Below are 20,772 nucleotides of genomic sequence, written 5' to 3'. Positions count from 1 at the left end.
AGTTTCGTTATTGTGTTAGCCTTCGACTACAAAACTCTAAACGCAGATCAACCAAAACACTGAATTGATTTTTTACGTGCGTGCGGTTTGCCATGGCTAAAGATCGTCTGCGATCGCATCAAAAGATGCTGCGTGTGGGAAACCGGCAACATTTTTGTGGTTTTCTCTATGGGCCCGGAAATGCAGTCAACCCTTTTTTCGGTGTATTTCGATGTTTTTCGCTTTTTTGACTGACCAATTTGGAGGCGTATCCGATAGCTAAGCAACGATTTGCTTAGCATATGGTATGATGGCTGCTTAGGACTTCAGGTACAGGGACAGGGACAGCAGCAGCCGAGTTGGCATCAGCGAATGCCGTGACACAGAAGGCAACAAGATGGGGCCAAAGACGAAGCATCGAGAGAGACGGCATTTGGCGTTGCTTAAAAGTCACATTGTTGACCTTTTTGCAGCTATCTGAGGCTGCCGCGCACATTTGGAGAAAATGTTTTGCTTTTGCTTTTGCTTTTAGTTGTATTTTACTTTTATTTCTCGTTGCTTCTCTCATCTTTTTACTTCTTTATTTTTGTGTTGTGCTTTATTCAAGTACTCGCATTCGTCCCAGTCCCACTTTGAGCTGAGCTCATTAAAATAATATTTAACCTTTGAATGCGAGACAAATACTCAAATACTTGATTGTGAATACTCGTACTCACACTCACACTCACATCGCTTTGGCGCTTTTGTCTGCAAACCCAACGAGCCGTGCGCAATTAAAAATTAACTATTTAGTTTTAATGGCCATATTTTGTGCCTCCACCAACGATGACAACGATGTCTCAGTCTCTCTCTCCTCCCCTTCCCTCATCTCCCCCTCTTCCTTGCCTAAGCCAATTCAATATTTAACAAGTTTTGACATTCGACTTTTGTATCTTTTGTCTCTTCGGCTTTTGCATTGACTTGCAATTTGAATGCCCTTCCCACACAGGATATGAGCACATTTTTATTTCTCGACTATCAGCTCTGATTTATAGCCAGATATGGGGGTCAGTTAATTGTGCGAATCATAGTTTTCCATATATCACACAATCTCAAATGGCAAGCCAAGGCTGTTAAGTAGAAGATTGTAAATGCATCCTCAAGTACCAAATATTTCATATGGGTTTTTTTTATAAGGAAATTGGACAACTTGTAAAAAAAAAAAAAATAAGTTTATTAATGTTCTTCAATTATTTAGAGCGAGGCAGTTGAAACGAAGAAAAAAATAGTTGTACTTTAGTTAAAATTATGAGATTGGCGAACTTTAAATTTGTTGAAGCAGTTTTATATACATTGAATAAAAACTATGCACAATTTAAATGGTAAGAAAAATACTCAACAAATCGAACAAGAAATATAATTACCCCATTCGATATTTAATTAAATATCTCTTAGATAAATATAATTTATTTTTGTTAGCATTTCAAATTATTTTGATTGTTTAATAAAATGAATAAAAGTTATGCAGATTTTAAATAGCAAAAGAAAACTAAATCAAATTAGTAAAAGACTGAATAAATTATAATTTTCTTATTTGATCATTTTGAACTAAATAACTCTTCATTAAATATATTAACAATTTTTTTTTTAGTTTAAAGTTTACCATTATTTTTTGACAGCACTTGATAAGCATAATTTGAAGCTAGAGTCACAATTTCTGCTAATGACAATAATAACTATAGGCATTATGATTCCTTAAATCTTGGTTGCAAAACACTCCAACTGCAATCGGGTCTAAGTTGCTTTGCCAATCTGGTATATTTTGCACTTTATGGTATATATTGAATGTAGTACTATATCCATATACCAAATATAGTCTTTGGTATTTTTGCGGTATATTAATTTGGTTTATTTTAAAATGAATACCGCTTTTATAGCTTTCTTACTTGTTTACTCATCCATAGCCAACTGCAAATTATGGATAGAGTATTAAACTTTCGTGTTGTCTGCGAATTGCAAGTTATCAGGCAGCATCTGCCTATGCTGACCTATGCGCGTTCACACGCTGAGCTTACGCAGAGAGCTTGCCCCAAGGGGGTGCGTGGAGTGGAGTGGCGTGGCGTGGCACAGCTTTTGCTCAGCGTGGATCTCAGCCCTGACATCAAATTGCGGCAACGGTATCGCACCTCCAGCAAGCAGCAACAGTAAACAAAACAATAAGACATCAAGTGTGCTGTGAAGTCAATTGTCAATTTGTCTTGTTGTTTTGGCATCGAAAAATCGCTTTTGATTTAGCGATCAAAATTGTTAAAAGTGATTTTTTTCTGTTTTTTTTTTTGGGTGGAAAATTGTTTTGCGGAGACCAGGAAGATCATCATCATGTGGCTGCGCATTCTGTTTGCTTACATTATCTGTGCAGCGATGTACAATTTGGGCTCAACCGAGCACACTGTGGAGCCCAATAAAAAGCGATAATAATGGGAGCACGGAAACGGAATCGAAATAAATAATTGATAACCTTGACAAGCAAAAATGTTCTTAATGGTTTTAATTAAGACGGTTTTAGAGTTTGTAATTTATAAAAGATCATTTGGTTGCGCTTCGCTTGCGTTGAGTTCACTGCTGCTTTTCCTTCCGTCCGCGTTGCAACAATTTGCGCAGCATGTTGAACGAACTGAGCACGGGCACCATGACGGGCAGGAAGAGTGGTATATAGATGGCATACTTCTGCTCGTCGGGAAAGTACAACTGCGCCAGCAAACTGGCATCGAAGAAGCCACGCTCCGAGGCCACAAAAGCGCGCTTCGCCAGCGCCGAGGCATCCAGCAGACGATGCTCCAACAGCGCGACCTTGGCAGCCAAGATGTCACCATACGAATTGGTGATGGCGGTGCCCACCTTGTCGTCAATCACAATGTAACTGATTTGATCTACGAGTAAAGCAAGCAGAGCATGAAAAGTGTGCGCTAATTAAGCGACTAATTTGGCATATTACCCAGCAACTTAATGAGGCTCTCCAGCGTACTGCTGGCCGTGGCAATGTGCCGAATCGCGCTGCGTCGCATATACGATTCGTATTCCCAGCGACGCGGCGCCAGCTGCTCAATGTCCACAGTCTTGACGCCTGCCAATTGCACTTCGCTGCTTATGTCTAGGAGTTTGTGCAGCTGATCCAACATCACCTGCATGTTGTCGTTGGTGTTCACATAGTAATCCACCGGTGGCTCCACATTCAAATAGCTCAAGCACACATGCTCCGGTGGATTGGCAATGATGAAGCCGCCCCAAGGTGGCGAAATGAATGCGTCGACGCCATTCTTGGTCAACATCACGCTGTTGTTGTAAATGTGCAACGGCGCCGTGTTGCAAGGTGGTATATACACAACCAGATTGATGACGGGTTTATCCGTAATGCTAGCACTCAGATTCTGAGCTATAGAAGTCAACAAATGCGGCAAAGCTGATTCTTGGAGTGCATAATGACGTCCCAAATTGGTTTTGTCGCGCACTTGCTTCAGCTCTGCTTCAATAGAGACACGATATTTCCACTGCGTGCGCACTGTGTAGTTGGATATGTCCGAAATTTGCGCAAGAAAAGGTTCAATGTAAGCTACAAAAGAATTTACATTAGTTTAGTATATAAATATATGATAGTAGCTTTTTACTCTGCGCTGCCAATGCCACATTCCATTTGGCATGTGTTAATCTTGGTTTGGGATTCAGCACGGAGACAATCACATCATAGGCTGGCTGTGGTGCCTCAGCTTTGACGCCCAAGCGTTCATCTGTGGTCAGTATTTGATTGATGCGATGCGTTTGCAGCACTTTCAGGTGCAACAGCTGCAAGATCTTCTTGGAACCTAAAGCGAATTGTTATTAGTAATTGTAGAGTATGATTTCTTTGCCAACTACTTACTGACATCGCTGCGCATCAAAGCTGAACGCTCTGTGGTCAGCAGCAGCTCTTCCTCCAACTTGGGCCACTCAATGAACACAAAGTCGCCTACGCTTAGCGGATGTTGCTGCAGCAGCAGCTTCTCCAACACAGCTGGCGAATGAGCATTAGCTGTTTTGTCAGAGCTGGGCAAATAGTTGAACTGAACGAGCCAGGTAGCTTAAGAAAAGGTTTAAGCAATTATAGATATAAATTATGGCATGCTTTCTTAATACACTTACTGCTGTTCTTGAACTCTGCTTCCAGCTCACTGATTAGCAGCTGAGCTCGCTCAGGATTGTGTGTATGAATGCCCACATGAACAGCAGCTTTGATGGGCTGCTCGCTGAGGCGCAATATAGCCGAAGATGGCAAGTTGACTCTGTAAATAAATAGTTATTAATAAGTTACTTATATTCTAGCATCCATAGTAGTCAAAACAATTTAATTAATCTTAAGAAAGAAAGAAAGAGAAACCCGCTACCCATTTTAAATAAAAGCTAAACAGTGCGGTATTCATTTAAAAATATACCGAATTTATATGTAAAAATACTAACAATACCATAACATCTATTTGAATACATTCAGAATATACCATAGAGTCCTAAATATACCGGATTGTCAGCCAAAGCAACTAAGAAAGCGGGTATAATTAATAGCTAACAAAGTTGCATAAATACACATTAAATTATTTACAAATATTAAAAAACTATTATTAACCAATTATAAATAATGAATTATTCACCTTTTAATGACAACTATATCAGTAAAAACAATTAATTGCAATTTTGAATGCAGTAATAAAAAGTGGCAAAAAAATGTAGAGAATAAATTCAAATTTAAATGAATGACAATTTGCACGCATAAGATATTCATCATTTATGAATAATAAAGAACCTACAATTATTTTTCAAAGTTAACTATAAAAAGTAAATTAAACAATTAATTATCTTATTAAGAATAAAATATGAAAAATAGTATCAGATTCAAAATCTTTTTGAACAAAGCAAAGAAAATTTGTCTTAATAATAAATATAGTACTTTTAGTAAAATATCAACTGTCAAATCTAAATGATAAGCCAATTAAGCTGATGCTCACCTGTAGACTGTCGTTGTCTTCCACCACATGGGCACGCCGATCCCCACGATGACGACAATGAAGGCGATCGTTGCCGCAATGCGATATTTGTCTGTAATTAAACGATAGAAATCAAATTAAAACTACATTTGCATAAAACTAATTAAACGAGTTCAAGAACAATTACAAATCACGTTTTTCTTTTGCGTCTTTTTATACATAATTTTATTGCGCTTTTTAGATTTTTGTATTTTTTTGTGTTTATTTTTTGTTTTGTATACAATCAACATTTACAAATGTATAATGCAAGTTTCTTTTCAGCTAAACAAAGCTACAAATCTGGGGGTTTGTGCATTTGCCAGTCTAACAACAAAATTTGTGGCTTGTACGTGTGGCATCGGCGGCATAGTTTCAGATTGGATTTACTCCTTGTAGCTGCACGAAATAACAAAGACAGGCCCTTTGTCCAGCGGCGTGTTGCGGGACACGTATTTCGTGAACTTTGTGGTGCCTTCACAGCGATAGACAATGTTCAAAGCATTATCAACGGGTGTGATGGTCAACAGTACGGAATCATCATGGCACTCTTCTTCCTCCTCCTCCACTTCGTCCAGAGTTTGCTCCGCATCGCCACTGACATTTTGGCCATTTTCCACAGCCGCTGAACGCTGCTCAACCTCTGGCGAGAGATATGTTATCACAGCAGCGCCCTCGGCTGCATTCAGATAGTAAACCAAATCCAAAGTGTTGTCCTCGCTGACCAACCCATCGCCCAGCACTGTGTAATTTCCATGCGACCAGCGCTGCAGTTCAACGCTGCAGGTGGGTGTGATGGCATCGACGCCATACAGATCCAGGTCGGTAAAATCACGCAGCAAATGGAACATTGCATTGCTGCGAAACAGTTGCAGCAGTTCCTCCACTGTTCCCTTGGCGGTGCTCAGATCCAGCACCTCGTAGTTGTGCGCATTTGCGGGTCCTTGGCGTCGCCAGCTCAGTGTTTCATCGTTCAGAAGTTGAGCGCGTGCCAGCTCGAACTTTTCGCGTTTAAAGAATTCGTAGAGGCAAATCTCCGAGTTTTCCTCGATGCGTTTCTGTATGCTGCGGCAAGTTGCCGCCTTTAGATAGACATCGTTCAGCAGGAGGCCTAGTTTGGGTCTATTGTTGATGTCCGGTTGCAGGTAACTGAGGCGTGGAAAAGCGCGGGAAGAGTCCGCCACAAAGGCTTCGTTGGTGGCGCCATGGAACCAGCCGTTGATGGTGAGGCGCGGATAATCAAAGGTGGTTACCTCGCCCACCTGGTGAAAGGAACGTGCACCAACTTTAAAGAATGCAAACTGATTGTTCTTGGGCGCAATTTTGCGCTGCACCGGAAACTGTGGAAAGCATTGTTCATCGCTTGAAAAGATCTCCAAACAGCCGCCTTGTTCTTCGCTCCACTCCTCCGCGCCCTCCCACGGCGATAGATAGTAGATAAAGGCGATTTGCCGATCCTTAAGCAGATCATCGTGCACCAGTAAATAGTCACCACACGTATACATGCTGCAGGAGGCAGAGACATAGTCTAGCTTCAGTCCGGTGACCTCTTCCAACCATGGACGCACTTGTTTGCGCAGCAGCTGCAGGAAATTGGTAAGCAAGTGGCACTCTGCCATGTTCGACAGATCGGTGCTCTGATAGAACTCATAGAGATCCATTTGCTTGCGTGACCAGTGCACTTTGTTGATCATCTCGTGCACTAGAGCCTGCGTGCGTCCCTGTGTCAGCAGCTCGGGTAGCAGGCAAATTTGAAAGGGTTCACTGTAGATTTGTGCGCCGGTTTTATCATCACGTGCGGGTTGCGTCGCCTGCTTTGTGGACCACGCTGTCTGCAGCCATTGCGTCACATCCTTTTTCTGATAAGCGCCATTCAACGCCAAGTCCGCGTCGTTATCGCCTGCAGCTCCTGTATCGTCTGCATCCAGTGATGCTCCATCGCTTAGGCGCGCCAGCTTCTTTTGTGGCGCTTCGTCGTCGCTGACGGCGGCAGCTGCATCCTCGTGTTGTAGTTTGTCTGCAAGGGCAACACAATGAATGACATTGCATTAAGCACACAATTTTAAAGGGGGTCATACCTTAAATCTTAATTTATGGCCGCGCTTAACATTGACGCACACTTTTTAACACGAGCACACACACTTTTCGCTGCTGCGTCTCTCTTTTCTTTTATCATTTTATGAGACTCACACTCGTTGTGCCGGCACAATTTTAACGCTTGAGTTTTAATCAGTTACACATGCTTCAGTCACTTACCTTCATTGTTGTCTAATTTATCTTTTCGCTTGGCCTTCAATGGACTGCACTTCTCCATATTTCGTTCGCTGTTTGTTGTATTAAATTTAAATTTTTAACAAAAATTAATCAAATGAAAATCATGAGCGAGCGTCTGAAGTAGTGGTGGAGGAGCATCGATGCTATCTATCTATCGATGTTTTTAAAATCATCGCAACGCCACTGCTAATGCTTAGTATCGATAACACGCAATTGTGAGAGAGCGCAAAAGTGAGCACTCTGTTTACATGCGCTTAACAGCAAAGAGATCGTTTTATTTCCAATTAGAATAATAAGGTGGAAAAAATATTGTAAATATCTTTGAGTAGTTGTCTGGTTTTATTTTAAACAAAATATCTAAACTCATGTAATGTGTAACCTTTTAAAAACAAATGTATATCAGTTGCCTAATATAATAAAATGAGCCACCCCCCAAATTTCTATATTTAAACTAGTTCAAAAACGTTGATCGATAGTGTCATCGATGTTTTCTCCATATCCAATTTATTATTACTTGGGCTGGTGGCTGGTGAGGTGGTTCCAGATTCTCGCGCACAAAAAAACAAACAATAGCATTTAAGCTCATCAATCATTTAGCAATCCCATAAGAAGAACAGTCAATAATATACTTAAGAATGCAAATACGACAGTTATAAGCTATTACAGCATAACAGGCGACGAGCTGGATATAAGGTGAGTGCGAAAGAGAGAGAGAGTGAGCATAATAAATAAAATTAAGAAGTTCGAACTATTTTGGGTGAGTTTGGGTGGCAATGCCGTGCGATGACCTTGGAAGAGTAGGCCCTAAAAACAACACGTTTATGAAAACAAACACTGACTAGTGTGTGTGTGTGTGCGTGCCATCGGAATGTGCGCTGCAGGTGTCTGTGTATCAGTGTGTGTGCGTGTCTGTGTGATCTGGAACGAGAACCGTTGCGGCAAACAGCTGATTGCCACCTGATGATGATGGTGAGGAGACTCATGCACAGGGCGTGGGCGGGGTGTTGCTTAGTGGGTTGTAGTATGATCTCATGCGTATACTCATGCTTTAAATTTATTTCGTGCATTTCCTGAACAATTAGATCGCCACTTCTCAGCCGAAATGGGGAAGGATCAACATTTATTGGAAGCGGCTCGCAAAGGCGACATCAAAATCGTTGGCAAGCTGCTGGAACTAACGGCCAAGCGACATGGACCTTTGTCCAGGTGAGTGAGCAAATGAAAACAGTGAAAACAAAAGCGGTGAAATTTCAATGAAATAGAAAGTGTCTTTGAACAATATTTATTACAACGAAAGCTATAATTTGCAACTAATTGTTAATATCTTAATTATGATTTTGAAGTTTATAAGTTTTAAAGTATTATTGCAATGATTTGAATGATGATTAATATTATTAATATGACACAAATATCATTATTGTTGATCAAAAAGAATTGAATCATAAACTCTTATTTATTTATCTTTCTTATCAGTGAAACTAAGCATAAAATATTAAGCATAAATTGCGGTTTTGCCGATATTATTTCATATTGTTCTAAAATATTTACAAAGAACTAATTTAAATATATTATTGAAAGTTATTTATTCACTGTGGAGTATTATTTACGCAAGTCCCAGAAATTTCTATAAACAAACGTTTTAATTTCGTAATTTGATCATAACAATTGCTTTGATTTGAATGATTAATCATTATAATGATCATGATAAAGGTTTAATATTTATAAAATTACATCACACATTTTAAATATAATGACTATGATTTAAAATTTAATCAAACTAAAATTAATACTTATCTTTGAGAGAAAAAACTATATAATTCTCATCATAAAACTTATAACAATAATGGTTAACATAATATATAGTTTAGAATTAAGAGATAAAATCGTTCCGACTTCTTTGACACTCAAAATTGAGCAATAAAAATGTGATTAATAAAAATCAACTTTAAGAACTACAACAGAACTTCAATTATCTGTAAGGTTCAAGTTAATTATTGAGTCACTTAATTTCACATTATACCGCACTTTATTTTCCAATGCTTGTTACTCATTTGTTGATCTTCTTTGGCAGCTTCCGTCGCAGTCCCAACATCAATTGCCAAGATGTCAACGGTTACACTGCCCTTCATCACGCCTGTCTCAATGGACACAGCAGCATTGTGCGTCTTCTGCTCTCACACAATGCTCAGATCGATGTGCCCGATATTAGAGGATCGACGCCGCTGTTTCTCTCGCCTCCTGGGCGGGTCACCAGGAGATTGTAAAGATGCTGCTCTTTAACTCACCGGTGCCAGCGAATCCCAATGCTCAGACCATTGAGAACGAGACGCCGCTGCACTCGGGTGCCCAGCATGGACACAACACCGTCGTGGCTATTCTGTTGTCCTTTGGCGCTGATCCGAATATACGCAACAATAGTTTTCAAACCGCTTTGGATCTCGCTGCCCAATTTGGTCGCCTTCAAGTGGTGCAAACATTGCTGCGTGTCGATCCTGATCTGATAGCGCATTATCGTCGCTTCAACGAGGAGGATATGGCCGAGTTGCTTGGCTATTCGTCGCAGTTTGCTGTCACGCCCACTAAGCACATTTTTACACACTCTTGCCTGCATTTGGCCAGTCGCAATGGCCACAAGAAGGTGGTGGAAACGCTGCTCAATGCTGGCGTCGATGTCAACATACTGACGCATGCGGGCAGCGCGTTGCATGAGGCAGCGCTGTGTGGCAAGAAGTCGGTGGTGGTGACACTGCTCAAGGCTGGCATCGACATCAATGCACAGGATGGCAACGGACGAACAGCACTCGAAATATTGGGCGACTATCCGCCGCATGTCACCTACGAAATTGTTGCGGTCATCAACGGTTTGTAGCCATAAAAAAGTAATTAAATGAATGTCTCTAGTAATGCCTTCTTAATTTGCTTCCAGAATTTAAGCAGTTGGCGGAGGCGCAGCTGGTCAATAAACTGTCGTTGGATGGGGAAGAGCATAGCACGCACTCGTTGCCGAAGCGTTTGTTCGAAAAGAACGCTCAAAGGCAGAAGCAAACGAAGCTAAATGATCCATTGAAGCTGAGGAAGTAAGAACCTAAGCACACGCCCACGCCACGCCTATGTCACGCTTTCGATGTAGTCGTATATACATACATACATACACATATATGTTGTAATTGTGTGACCTTAATTAACCATAGCGCAAAGCAGCAACTAATTGTTGGCCCAGCTCAAGATCAACACTCATTCCACATGGATCGCATTCACCACTTTTTCCCAGTCAACTTGCACCGCACTCACACTCACACACACACACACACACGCATATTCTCATCATACGCACGCACTTTGCACTCACTTCTTCTGCCTGCACTCATCATCAGATTGTGTCTGTGGTTGGTACGCCTTGATATAACGGGTCTGGTTCTTATTTATTTATATCTCTCTCTTCAATATTATATGCTAACTCCTACCACCCCACTTCGCCTCGCCGTCTAACCAACCAACTACAACAACAACAACAACAACCAAACTATATAGAAAGCTCGATCCACAAATCGGACTCTCGCACTCTTTAAGCTCGCTGGACAACTATATCAAACCGCCGGCGAACTATCTGGAAATGAAGCCGATCAAGTATCAAAAGTCTGTCAACGATATGGATGCCATACACAGCAGCCAAGAGCTGTGGACCAGCTACAAACCCGTCTACAAGCAGCCCTATCAAAGCGCCTTGCTGCAGACGGCCAACAACTTTTCCAACGGCTCGATTCCATCGCGATCGTATGAGTATATCAATATGATGAAGGGCAACTCGAGCAGCGAGGAACCAGCGAGTATCCACAGCAGCTGTAAGCAATAATGAGTCATTCCTATTTTATTGTGATATCTGCTAAAGATGACGTAGAAACTAAAGATAAATTAATTGCAATGATAGCAGGCAATTTTTATTATTTGTATATGTTTATACTCGGACTATAAAGTGAATTAGGTCTGTTGGTCTTTCTGCCTGACCATTCGTTTAAACAACTAGTTCTTAGAAAGAGCTATGAAAGACAAAGACGTCACTTCTTATTGTTTCAAGCATATCATATATCTACATACATATGTTCAGCCTAAATCAAACAAATTAAATTGTTTCACTGCTGAAATTCTAGAAATCATTCAAAAACATTTTAAAGTTAGCGAAGAACAAAGTTAAAAAGTCAAGTTGGTAAAATTAAATGTTGCATTAATACAACTTTGAAGTAATTTCTATTATCTTAAAGTTACAAAAATTAAATTATATGCTAAAAGCTTCAAAGTGTAAATTTTGAAAGGTGTTCAAAAGATCCTAATTTAATTCATAGTTCCAATATTAATCTTAACTGCAATTTTATTTTTCTGTATAGTATAAAATTATATAAGTAAATTATAGTATATTGGTATTATACTATATCATAGTAAGATTTGCACTCTTAGTTGCAATTTAATGTATCTTTATTAGCTTCAAATTTTTAGCAAGTATCTTGAAGTCGAGCAAACTCGATTGCAGTTTTGTGTACCTTGTCTCAAATTTCATGAAATTGAATTTCGTTTGCTTTGACAGCTGCTTTTAATCATAGTATGATTTCCACTCTCAGTTGCAATTTAATGTATCTATATTAGTTTATCTATGTAGCAGATATCTTTAAGCTAACTCGATTGCAGTTTATTTTAACTTGTCTTAAATTTCATTAACGTGAATTTCATTTGCTTTGACAGCTGCCCGTTTGCACAGACCGATCACGCAGTACGTGGAAATGACGCTGCAATCTCCGGTGCCGATGCCACGTCATAGAGCGAACACCAATGATTGTGACTATGTCAATCTGAAGCCGCGGGCGACGCCAATGGACTGTGACACGCCCACCAATCACATTGATAGCAACAATAACATGAAAATCAATCGCCATTCGCCCACGCCCGATTATCCGCCGCCCACAGTCGTCGAAGCGGAAGCCACCATCTTCAATTACATGCAGCCGGTGTCGCCACGCTTGCCCAGCGATTCCAACTCGAACTCATTTTGCTCTTCAGACCATCAGGTGGAAGAATTCGTGGGCGATATGCCATTTGCGGGTCTCTTCAAAGGATCCACTTTGAATTTGGCGCCCGATGTGGTCGATGGACGTGGAGTCTCAGTGCCCCGCGAAGGCTTGCGATCGCCCAGCATGGTGCGTTCGGTGAATGCACTTAATAACCAGCGACGCAGCCTGTCCAAGCAGCGTTATTCCGCAACTGGAGAGGATTTTAGCGCTTCACGTGTTTGGGCTGAGATCGACACCATTTTCGAGCACATTGGCAATGAGGTGTCGACTGTGGAACAGCAGCGAGAGTCTAGCGAGGAGCCCATATCAGTGACAGAGTTGTCCAATGGTGGCAAAGCGGAAGCGGAAACTGATCCTCGCCAGTCGCTGCACATCCGGAATCCTGCCGATCTTTTGCTGGGCAAATCGCCGAGTCCTGCTTCGCATTGGTGTCATTCGCCTTACACGTTGGTCTATGGCGAAATACGCTACTCGGTGTTTGTGAGTACCGAAGAAACTAAACTATATTTCGTGATTTCATTTCTAAACTTCTCTTATCCTTTATAGTATCTGGGATCGACAGTCATCCGACATTTGCAGGGCACAATTTCAGCGCGCAAGTCAATACAGAAGCTCAAGATCGATGAGAATCTAAAGCCGGGCTCTAGTGTTAGCGATATTACTCTGCTGGAGAACTGCACCACGTCCACAAAGTATCTCAAGGCTGCCAATCTGCAGACGCGTCTGAAAGTGGACATTGCTGCTTCCTGCCTGGGCGTCAAGTTCATAGATCACGACTCAAAGGTGCGCGATTTAAACTGATTTTTAAACGCATTATTAACATTGTCATTCCTTTCTTAGACTGCCATCTGTTCGCACGATATTGAGAATATCAATTGTGTCTGCCAGGATGCCGAGGACATGCGCTATTTTGCCTATATCACCAAAGAGCAGGATCTGCATTATTGCCATGTCTTTATGGTCGACAATTTGGTTTGTTATTCATTCTAATATACAATAAGAATATTATTTATAATCATCTGAATTGCAGGAATTGGCTAATGAGATAATTCTGACGTTGGGCCAAGCTTTTGAGGTGGCCTATCAACTGGCTTTAAGCAGACAGAGCTCAACCTCGGTGCCGAATGATGAGTGCTAATTTCATGTGCCACAAACAAATACATGATGCCATTAATTCATATTTTCATTTGAATGTATATTTGACTTACTAGTCTTTGATGCCATTGTCATTTATCTATCATTATTTCAAATGGTTTAGCATTTTGTATAGTATTGTTTTTTTCAAATTTGAATTTTTCAATAAATCGAGAAAAAATATCGAACGATAACTGATTTTTCGATATTACTTTGAGCATTTGTTGTTAATATTATCGAGTATATAAACGTCAGCATCGATGCTTAATGGAACGTAGTCTCTTTGGTTTCCAATTTTCCGAAAGTCACTGTTTCTTGACGGAAATCTGATCAGTAGGAGAATAAGCTGACTTAATGGTAAGAAAAAACCTTTTACTCCGTCCATTTTGTTATCTTTCTTAATATACAATTACAAGATTTTTAAAGTGACGCGCCATTGAAATATACCAAAATGTTATTTCTGTACTTTGGTGTATATTATCTTTAAATTTTTTGTTTTCCACACAGTTGTTAAATAAAACATCTTAATAAAGCTCTTTTTTAAGGAAAATAAGTCTTAATTCATTAAAACTAATAATTCATCTATTTAGCTTAATAACCATAGCTATGCCATAAAATATCGAAGTTTAACAAAATCGTTGCATCGATAGTGTTATCGATGATTCTCTAATTCTAGAATGACGCATGTTAATTAACATTCCCGCAGTTTTAAAGTAAATTTTAAACGCAACGAAGAAAAAAAAAGATAAAAAGACGCTCTAAAATTACACAAACTCAAGTTAAAAATGGAAGTGAAGTCAGGTAAATAATGCGTGCAAAGAAATGTGTGCTGTTAACTAATAACAATTATTGGCTACAGCAACCGAAAAGGACGCCTGTCCACAGGAGTCGCTTACCAATACGCCAGTGGCAAAGCACACACGCCGAGCTACGCGTTTGAAATCCTGCGATGAGGAGCTGCAACCGAAAACGCCAAATGCATCAACATCAATGCGGCTGCTCAGCGAGACGCCACGGCGCAGTGCGCGCAAAAGCGTTCGTCCTCCCATGGACTATGAGGACATTATCGAAAATAATTTAATGCGTTCAGCACGCAAGGATAACAACAATAAAACAGTTATCGATGCTGATGTCGAAACTGAGGCTGCTGCTGAGGAGGAGACCCACAAGTGGCAAGCTGCCGAAGTTGGTCGTGCTGCGCGCAAGCGCGGCCGCAAAGCAAAGCGAACGGCAAACAAAAAAAGCAAAATTGCAGCAGGAGGAAGAACAGGCAACTGAAGCTGCTGATGAAGATAATGCAGAGGATAAGGAAAAGGAGGAAATCGAGGTACCTACTGCTGAGTTGGTGCCATCAGCTAAGAAGCAATCCAGTGCAACAAAAGCTGCATCTAAAGTTGCAGATGCAACTTTGGAAATAGAAGCTGAAGAGGCAGTCAAAGCTGCAACTGTTATCGAAGAGAAGGAGGAAATCGAGGAACCTACTGTTGAGCTGGTGCCATCAGCTAAGAAGCAATCCAATGCGACAACAGCAGCATCTAAAGATGCAACTTTGGAAATAGAAGCTGAAGTGGTAGTCAAAGCTGCAAATGTTATCGAAGTTGAGGAAGAAGAAACAGCTGCAATTGTTCCTGAAGTTGAAGTGATCGAAGTTGAGGAAGAAGAAACAGCTGTAATTGTTCCTGAAGTTGAAGTGGAAGAAAAAACCTGAAGCTGTCACCGAAGCTGTACTAGAGACTTTCCCCGAAGATGAAGGAACAGATGAAGTTGCAGGTGAAGAAAAAGCTTCAACTGCTCTCGAAGCAGCAGAAACTTTAACTGTTCATACAGCTGAAGTAATTGTAATGCCTTCAACTGTTCATGAAGTCTGCCTCGATCAATCCCTGGAAGTTCTGCCCGCTGGAGTTACTGCGGAGGTCATGAATGATCTGGGTTTGTCTCCACTGAAAAAACAAGATGAGGTCGTCAAGCGGGACGATGATGATGTCGAGGAAATGCCTTCGTTAATTGTGCTCGACGATGAAGATCCTGCCGAGGAGCAAAACAGAACCTTCGAGATCGAAGAATCACCAGAAAAACAACCTGATGAGTTGCCACACTCGCAGTTCTTGGATATTGAAATGCCCACGTTACAAATGTCGCCAGAGGTTGGCATTAAAGTGGTTTTGACCGATGAGAATGATGAGAACACAACGATCTTGAAGCCGATGGGTACACCGAAGAGCAGCAAGTCGAAGGCATACAAGTTTCCCACACCATTCAAGTCCACATCAAAGATGAATCTTAATTTCACCGATGTGAAGAGCACCATCAAGAAAAAGATCTTGAATGCAGACGCTTCTCGCAGCAGCAGACGTTCCAAGTCTGTCTGTGATCTAACACATGAGCAGACAAAAACTGTCTCCTTTTACAGTCCCATCGAAGTGTCCACAGTCAGCGACATTGACAAGCGCTGGGAGGAAGCCAATTTCAGTCGTAAGTGAAACATTTTTAGCTTTAATTATAAAACATTTTTAACCGCTTCCCTCTTTTCTTCTAGATGTCACACGGCGCCGCAAACGCTCTAAGTCTGTGGACGCTCCTATTAACAACAGTAAGATTCCCCTGCCAAGTAAGCATCTCAAGAATACTCTCCTAATTTTCTTGATCTAACACAATTTTCATTCATAGAGTTCTATGGCGTAACCAAGGCACCATCGCCGATGCCTGTTAAATTGAAAGCGCGCACTAAATTGCCCAATTTTGCGGCCATACATCAGAAGCACTTTAGCAAAATGGAGTCTCTGGTGGATCACATTGAGCGCAAGGCGGTGCGTGCCAAGGAGCTGACATCCTCGGCCAAGAAGCTAATACCAGGCAACTCTTCAGCCAAGAAGTTGCCAACAAATAGCAGCAAATTGACCTCAGAAGAAGCACGTCCAAAAGCTATAAAGAATATCGGCACGTTGATGACGCCAATGAAGCCTGAGGAAGCGGAGAGGAAAAGGAAGCTGCCCACGCCACGCAATATTATGGTTGTACAGCCACAACAAGTGGTGACATCATCTCGCTTGCCTTTGTTGACCAAACCGGCGGCCACAAAGCCCAAGATCATCACAAAAGCAGCTACTAGCGTTGTTCCAAGCAGCGCTGCTAAAAAGCCTGCAATGGCTGCTTCAGCAATTGTGAAAAATAAATTGGAAGAACGTCGCAAGCGGCATATGGAAATGTTCAAGGGTCGCACAACCAAGGAGAACCGAAGCGATCTAATCCGTGGCGTTCGTTCGAATCGTCGCTTTGAGCTCCAAATGGAGCATCGTCGACAGATGAACGAAAACAAATCTTAAAACTCTTTATTCATATTGTTGTCATATTTAAACTAATTGTGTACGTTTTATAACATTTCTAATTTTGGGTGGTCTGTTAAAGAGTTATCTACCACCTTTGCTAAGACAAAAAGGCAATTATTATCATACTTAACTTTAAATAAATACATTTTCATTTTACCAACAATGCAATTTGAAGTTTAACCGCCAAGCTGACTGCAGTTAACAGCACCATGGGAGCACAACAGCGCTGTAACATAGACAGTCAGTGTTAGTAAATTGACTAAATCGACGTTCAACATGTTGCAATGTTGCTGGCACAACATTGTTCTGCAACATTTGTAGTGATATTGTGAGATTCGTTGTTGAAGCGTGCGGTCGATCATGCGGAATCGCTCTTCGTTTTTTTCGAGTTTACCGTTACCGTTGATTGACGCAAAAATCAAAAAACTCTGCGCGCGTTGTTTATTTGTTCCTTGGTGTTTCGTGTGTGCTAATAACAGAGAATTGCATAAAACAAGTGTGTGGATCAAGAAGACTATGTAATTCTTGCATAAAAAAGGTACAAAACAAATAATTTCCGTCAGTTTTTCAAATGTGCCGAATGTGTGTTTTATGTGAAAAAGAAGAAGAAGCAACACTTGCACCAATTTCACCATTCGCTTTTGTTGTTCTTTCTTTTGAGAGATGAGTTTTGTGTGCTTGTTTGCGTTTTTGTGTAATGCAAAAATGAAAAAAAGCAAAAACAATATTTTGACAAAACTCGTTTTTGTGTATTGTGCGAGTGTGTGTGTTTGTGTCCCCCACCCACCATTCATGTGAATGATGATGAATATTTGCCCTCCTATTTTTGTTGTTGTTGCTGTCTCAAGTCTCAAACTCAATAGGTTTTGCCAGTCGCATCTCTGGCAATTCCCCCACCAAAAAAGTGCGAGCGAGAACGCATGATATGATGCGCGGTAACATGTGTGCGCATGAACGAACGGCAGCAATAACGTTTTGCATTGACATTTTATGAGCGGCGCTAACGGCGCATTACACATGCTTGCACACACACATATGAATATGCATTTTAGTGTACGCACGCATCATTGACAGTTTTTGGTCGTGCTCTCGTGTATGCATGTGCACGTGTGTGTGTGTTGATTCTCTTTTTTGGGCGTTTGGTGGGCTCTTCTCTCTCACTCCGTTTCAGGTAGACAATGCAAGGGGCAATGCCGGCAATTTGTTTACGATTTCATTTGTTCGCTTATTATTATATTTATTGTGGGTTCCGTTCTCGCGTTTTTCATTGTGGAAATTCGTACGTATTTCCGCTGCTGCAACGTCGCGCATGCCCAACAGCTTATGGGAATTTGTATTGGAAATTAACGCGCACACATGCATACATGTGTGTGTGTGTATTTGCATTTTAATTGATTTGACGAGTCAGCGCAACAGCTGTTGGAAATATGTTGGAAGACTCTCCTTTAACCTATTTTCCAATACATAATTTCCCATAAATATTACATTATTGATAGAGTTGAAGATTCTATCTGCATTCAGTATAATTCACTTCGAAATACGCTGCAGGTTTTCCGGTGCCCCGCAGTTTTCCACGCCCTTCGCTTGTTTAACTAATGATAAATAATTTTCAGTGTCAACTTTGATAATCTCAAGTTCTATCTCTGACAAAAATTGGCTACTAAATGGAAGTCGACTTGTAGTTACCCTTTTACTTTTAAAGTGTGATAATTGATGACATTTTGAATATTTCGTAATATCCCATATTTTTATATGAAATTTCTCTGGATAATTCTGGAAAATTTGTCTTAGAAATGTAACACGCCGCATTCTGTTTTTTTTCAATAAAAAATATTTTAAAAATTCAATTTTAAAGATTTATTTGATTAGTAATAAATTCTTTTTTTTGTGGCGATCTATTCGGTCAGATAAAAATCGTACAAATTCAATTTTACAATGCTAATATGTAATATTCATTGTAATCCAGTTTTTAACGATCAGTTTAAACTTCTTACGTATGCTTCAAGCAATTAATTGTATATTATTATTGCTCTTGAATTAGATGAAAAATGTGGAAAAAATGCAAATTGAATTATTAAATTGGTTTGAGAATAATAAAGCATATGAAATGTTGTAGTAGCATTGTAAAGCTCTGCTTTTTGTATTATAGTTCCTGCTTTCATCTTTCAGTTCTAATTGAAATGCAAACTGGGCAATTGTGTCAAGGTTGGCAGTTTTTTTTAATAGGGAAATCCCGTAGAGAAACTCTTTGATCCTTACAATTGTATTATATTTCTTATCATTTCAGAGCATCAAAACGAAACCCGAAACGGAAAACACGTAACGCCAAATCTCACTAATTGCTGACATAATTTCCATAACTGGCAAAAAAAAAAAAAATACAAAGAAAAAAAAAGAATAGTTCAAAAATATATAGAATAGATCGAGCCGACACGTAATTGAATTTACTGTTACGAGTATATCGTGTTAGTGTGTGTGTGTGTATTAGTGTGTGTCTGTGTCTGAGAGGTCTTGTGGTCAAGTCGTTGTTTAATTTTTCGCGCGTCGTGCGGCGATTTTAATTGAAAGCACTTATTCTTGGCCCGATCTCGCAAATAATTCTCATTTTCAATTTGCATTCGCATTTATGTGTCTCTCAGTTAGTGTGTCGTACATGTAATTTGAATGTACCCCAGAATGTGGCATAGAAAAGCCACCGCCGAATGTGAAATGTGCCACGTATATCGGCAAATGTGTTTGCTCTTCATGCTGCTGGGGGCGGCTCTGGGTGCCACGCCCTTTGCCAAGGAATACCGCAGCGCGGGTCTCTTCAAGGGCAACACGCTAATGGATGTGGAGCTCGATGCTGCCACCACGCTTGACATCGGCGTTGATAAGCTGGCGGCGGATTTGAACTTGGACACGGATGATGCAGCGTTGGCTTTCAAGGTAGAGTCATCGGTGGTGCTGCCCGGTGCGCAGATAAATACAGGTGAGTTTTCTTCCAAAAAATTTTAATTTACTTTTTATCAAAATGAGTAAAAAAGTTTCAGTAAAGGGTGCTCGACTGTGAGATACTCGCTATACATTTTAAGAGGGTTTAAATTAGTCAACATCTGTTAACATCTTCAAAACATTTGAAACTAGTCTTAGCATAGCCTGTAACATTAACATTACAGTCGTTTGTATAGAGCGTTCGGTTAACAGAAAGATCGAATGCTAAATAACAGAGCTGTCAAATGTAACATTATTTAACCGAGAACATTCAAGTTAACAGCACCGATTTAATTTATATTAATGTGGAGTGGGAGAAGCTTCCATCTAGCTTCCAAAAGCTAGCACAAAGTTATAATACCCTTCTATTCATATATTAAATAGTGAGCACTCCATAGGGAGCGGGGTTCAAATCTTAGCATGGTCTGTAACATTAACATTACAGTCGTATGTCAAAAGCGTTCGGTTAACAGAAAGATCGAATGCTAAATAACAGAACTGTTAACTTGTTTAACCAACGACATTCAGTTTAACAGAACAGATTTAATTCATATTAATGTGGAGTGGGAGTAGCTTCCTTCCGCCTCTAGGCACAAAGTTATAATACCCTTCTACTCAATGGGTAGCGGGTATTAAAACCTCAGAGAGCCGCCGCTCTTAATGTGAGGAAGTGAGCACTCCATAGGGAGCGGGGTTCAAATCCATCCCGCATCAGGTAGGAATATATTTTTTTTGTAGTCGGGGCGGCGCTTATCTAACCTTATCGCACAACACTTTGCCGTCTTGTTCAGTCAGACTCTCCGACTCTCGACTGTCTTTTGTCGGTTGTTGGTTGTCGGTTGTCGATTGTCGTTTGTCTGTTGTTGTTTATGACCTGCGCCTTGGCGTGGCATCATATTTCAAAAATTACGGGAACAAGTGCATTTGTTGTCTGTTGTCAGTCGTGTTCGTATTTGTGTTTCTGTTTTTGGTCTGCCATTCTTCCTCCACTAGTGCTCA

The 20,772-nt window shown here is 40.6% G+C and overlaps 4 protein-coding genes across 5 annotated transcripts in view; 3 read left to right on the top strand and 1 right to left on the bottom strand.

Annotated features, from left to right (window-relative positions):
- Positions 1 to 2,321: 2,321 nt before the first annotated feature.
- On the bottom strand, positions 2,322 to 7,435 carry LOC133836354 (prolyl 3-hydroxylase sudestada1-like). Of its 2 annotated transcripts, XM_062266800.1 has the most exons (7): positions 7,263 to 7,429; positions 4,992 to 5,082; positions 4,135 to 4,274; positions 3,875 to 4,072; positions 3,624 to 3,818; positions 2,954 to 3,568; positions 2,322 to 2,888 (listed from the first exon to the last, which is right to left on the bottom strand). In XM_062266800.1, exons 1-7 carry the CDS (start codon positions 7,318 to 7,320, stop codon positions 2,575 to 2,577), a joined length of 1,611 nt encoding a protein of 536 aa, XP_062122784.1. In that variant the 5' UTR covers positions 7,321 to 7,429; the 3' UTR covers positions 2,322 to 2,574. The 2 variants fall into 2 exon arrangements, with proteins under 2 accessions (XP_062122784.1, XP_062122783.1); XM_062266799.1 differs by lacking the exons at positions 2,322 to 2,888; positions 2,954 to 3,568; positions 3,624 to 3,818; ... (1 more) ...; positions 4,135 to 4,274; positions 4,992 to 5,082 and adding an exon at positions 5,166 to 7,023 and having other exon boundaries at positions 7,263 to 7,435.
- Positions 7,436 to 7,789: 354 nt separating this feature from the next.
- Positions 7,790 to 13,682, top strand: LOC133837277 (ankyrin repeat and sterile alpha motif domain-containing protein 1B). Its single transcript, XM_062267974.1, is given in 10 exon segments — positions 7,790 to 7,973; positions 8,363 to 8,486; positions 9,352 to 9,508; positions 9,511 to 10,141; positions 10,207 to 10,357; positions 10,851 to 11,122; positions 12,015 to 12,820; positions 12,887 to 13,123; positions 13,181 to 13,312; positions 13,371 to 13,682. Coding segments are annotated over 9 exon segments (2,598 nt in total). The 5' UTR covers positions 7,790 to 7,973; positions 8,363 to 8,382; the 3' UTR covers positions 13,479 to 13,682.
- Positions 13,683 to 14,449: 767 nt separating this feature from the next.
- On the top strand, positions 14,450 to 16,963 carry LOC133837280 (neurofilament heavy polypeptide). Its single transcript, XM_062267977.1, has 4 exons — positions 14,450 to 15,113; positions 15,166 to 15,946; positions 16,011 to 16,082; positions 16,142 to 16,963. The coding sequence occupies exons 1-4, from the start codon at positions 14,598 to 14,600 to the stop codon at positions 16,795 to 16,797; spliced, it is 2,025 nt and encodes a 674-aa protein (XP_062123961.1). The 5' UTR covers positions 14,450 to 14,597; the 3' UTR covers positions 16,798 to 16,963.
- A 157-nt stretch (positions 16,964 to 17,120) lies between these two features.
- The window catches only part of LOC133837284 (uncharacterized), a 37,401-nt gene continuing 33,749 nt past the window's right edge, over positions 17,121 to 20,772 (top strand). Inside the window, exons 1-2 of the mRNA XM_062267982.1 lie at positions 17,121 to 17,338; positions 19,088 to 19,771. Coding sequence (XP_062123966.1) covers positions 19,465 to 19,771 — 307 coding nt within the window. The 5' untranslated portion in view covers positions 17,121 to 17,338; positions 19,088 to 19,464. The remainder of the gene's footprint in view (positions 17,339 to 19,087; positions 19,772 to 20,772) is intronic.

The sequence above is a fragment of the Drosophila sulfurigaster genome, chromosome 2R (genome assembly GCF_023558435.1).
Source record: "Drosophila sulfurigaster albostrigata strain 15112-1811.04 chromosome 2R, ASM2355843v2, whole genome shotgun sequence".
NCBI classification, from domain to species: Eukaryota; Metazoa; Arthropoda; class Insecta; order Diptera; family Drosophilidae; genus Drosophila; species Drosophila sulfurigaster.
The sequence above is the reverse complement of the archived record's forward strand: the minus strand, read 5'-3'. Positions and strand labels throughout refer to the sequence as shown.

Excerpts from the sequence above, each read along its gene's own strand:
- LOC133836354 (XM_062266799.1), bottom strand. The coding sequence starts at position 7,320 with ATGGAGAAGTGCAGTCCATTGAAGGCCAAGCGAAAAGATAAATTAGAC. Across the intron at positions 7,024-7,262 it reads TAAATTAGACAACAATGAAG|ACAAACTACAACACGAGGAT; the intron begins GTAAGTGACTGA and ends TTGCCCTTGCAG.
- LOC133837280 (XM_062267977.1), top strand. The coding sequence starts at position 14,598 with ATGCTGATGTCGAAACTGAGGCTGCTGCTGAGGAGGAGACCCACAAGT. Across the intron at positions 15,114-15,165 it reads CAATTGTTCCTGAAGTTGAA|TGGAAGAAAAAACCTGAAGC; the intron begins GTGATCGAAGTT and ends CTGAAGTTGAAG. Across the intron at positions 15,947-16,010 it reads GGAGGAAGCCAATTTCAGTC|ATGTCACACGGCGCCGCAAA; the intron begins GTAAGTGAAACA and ends CTTTTCTTCTAG.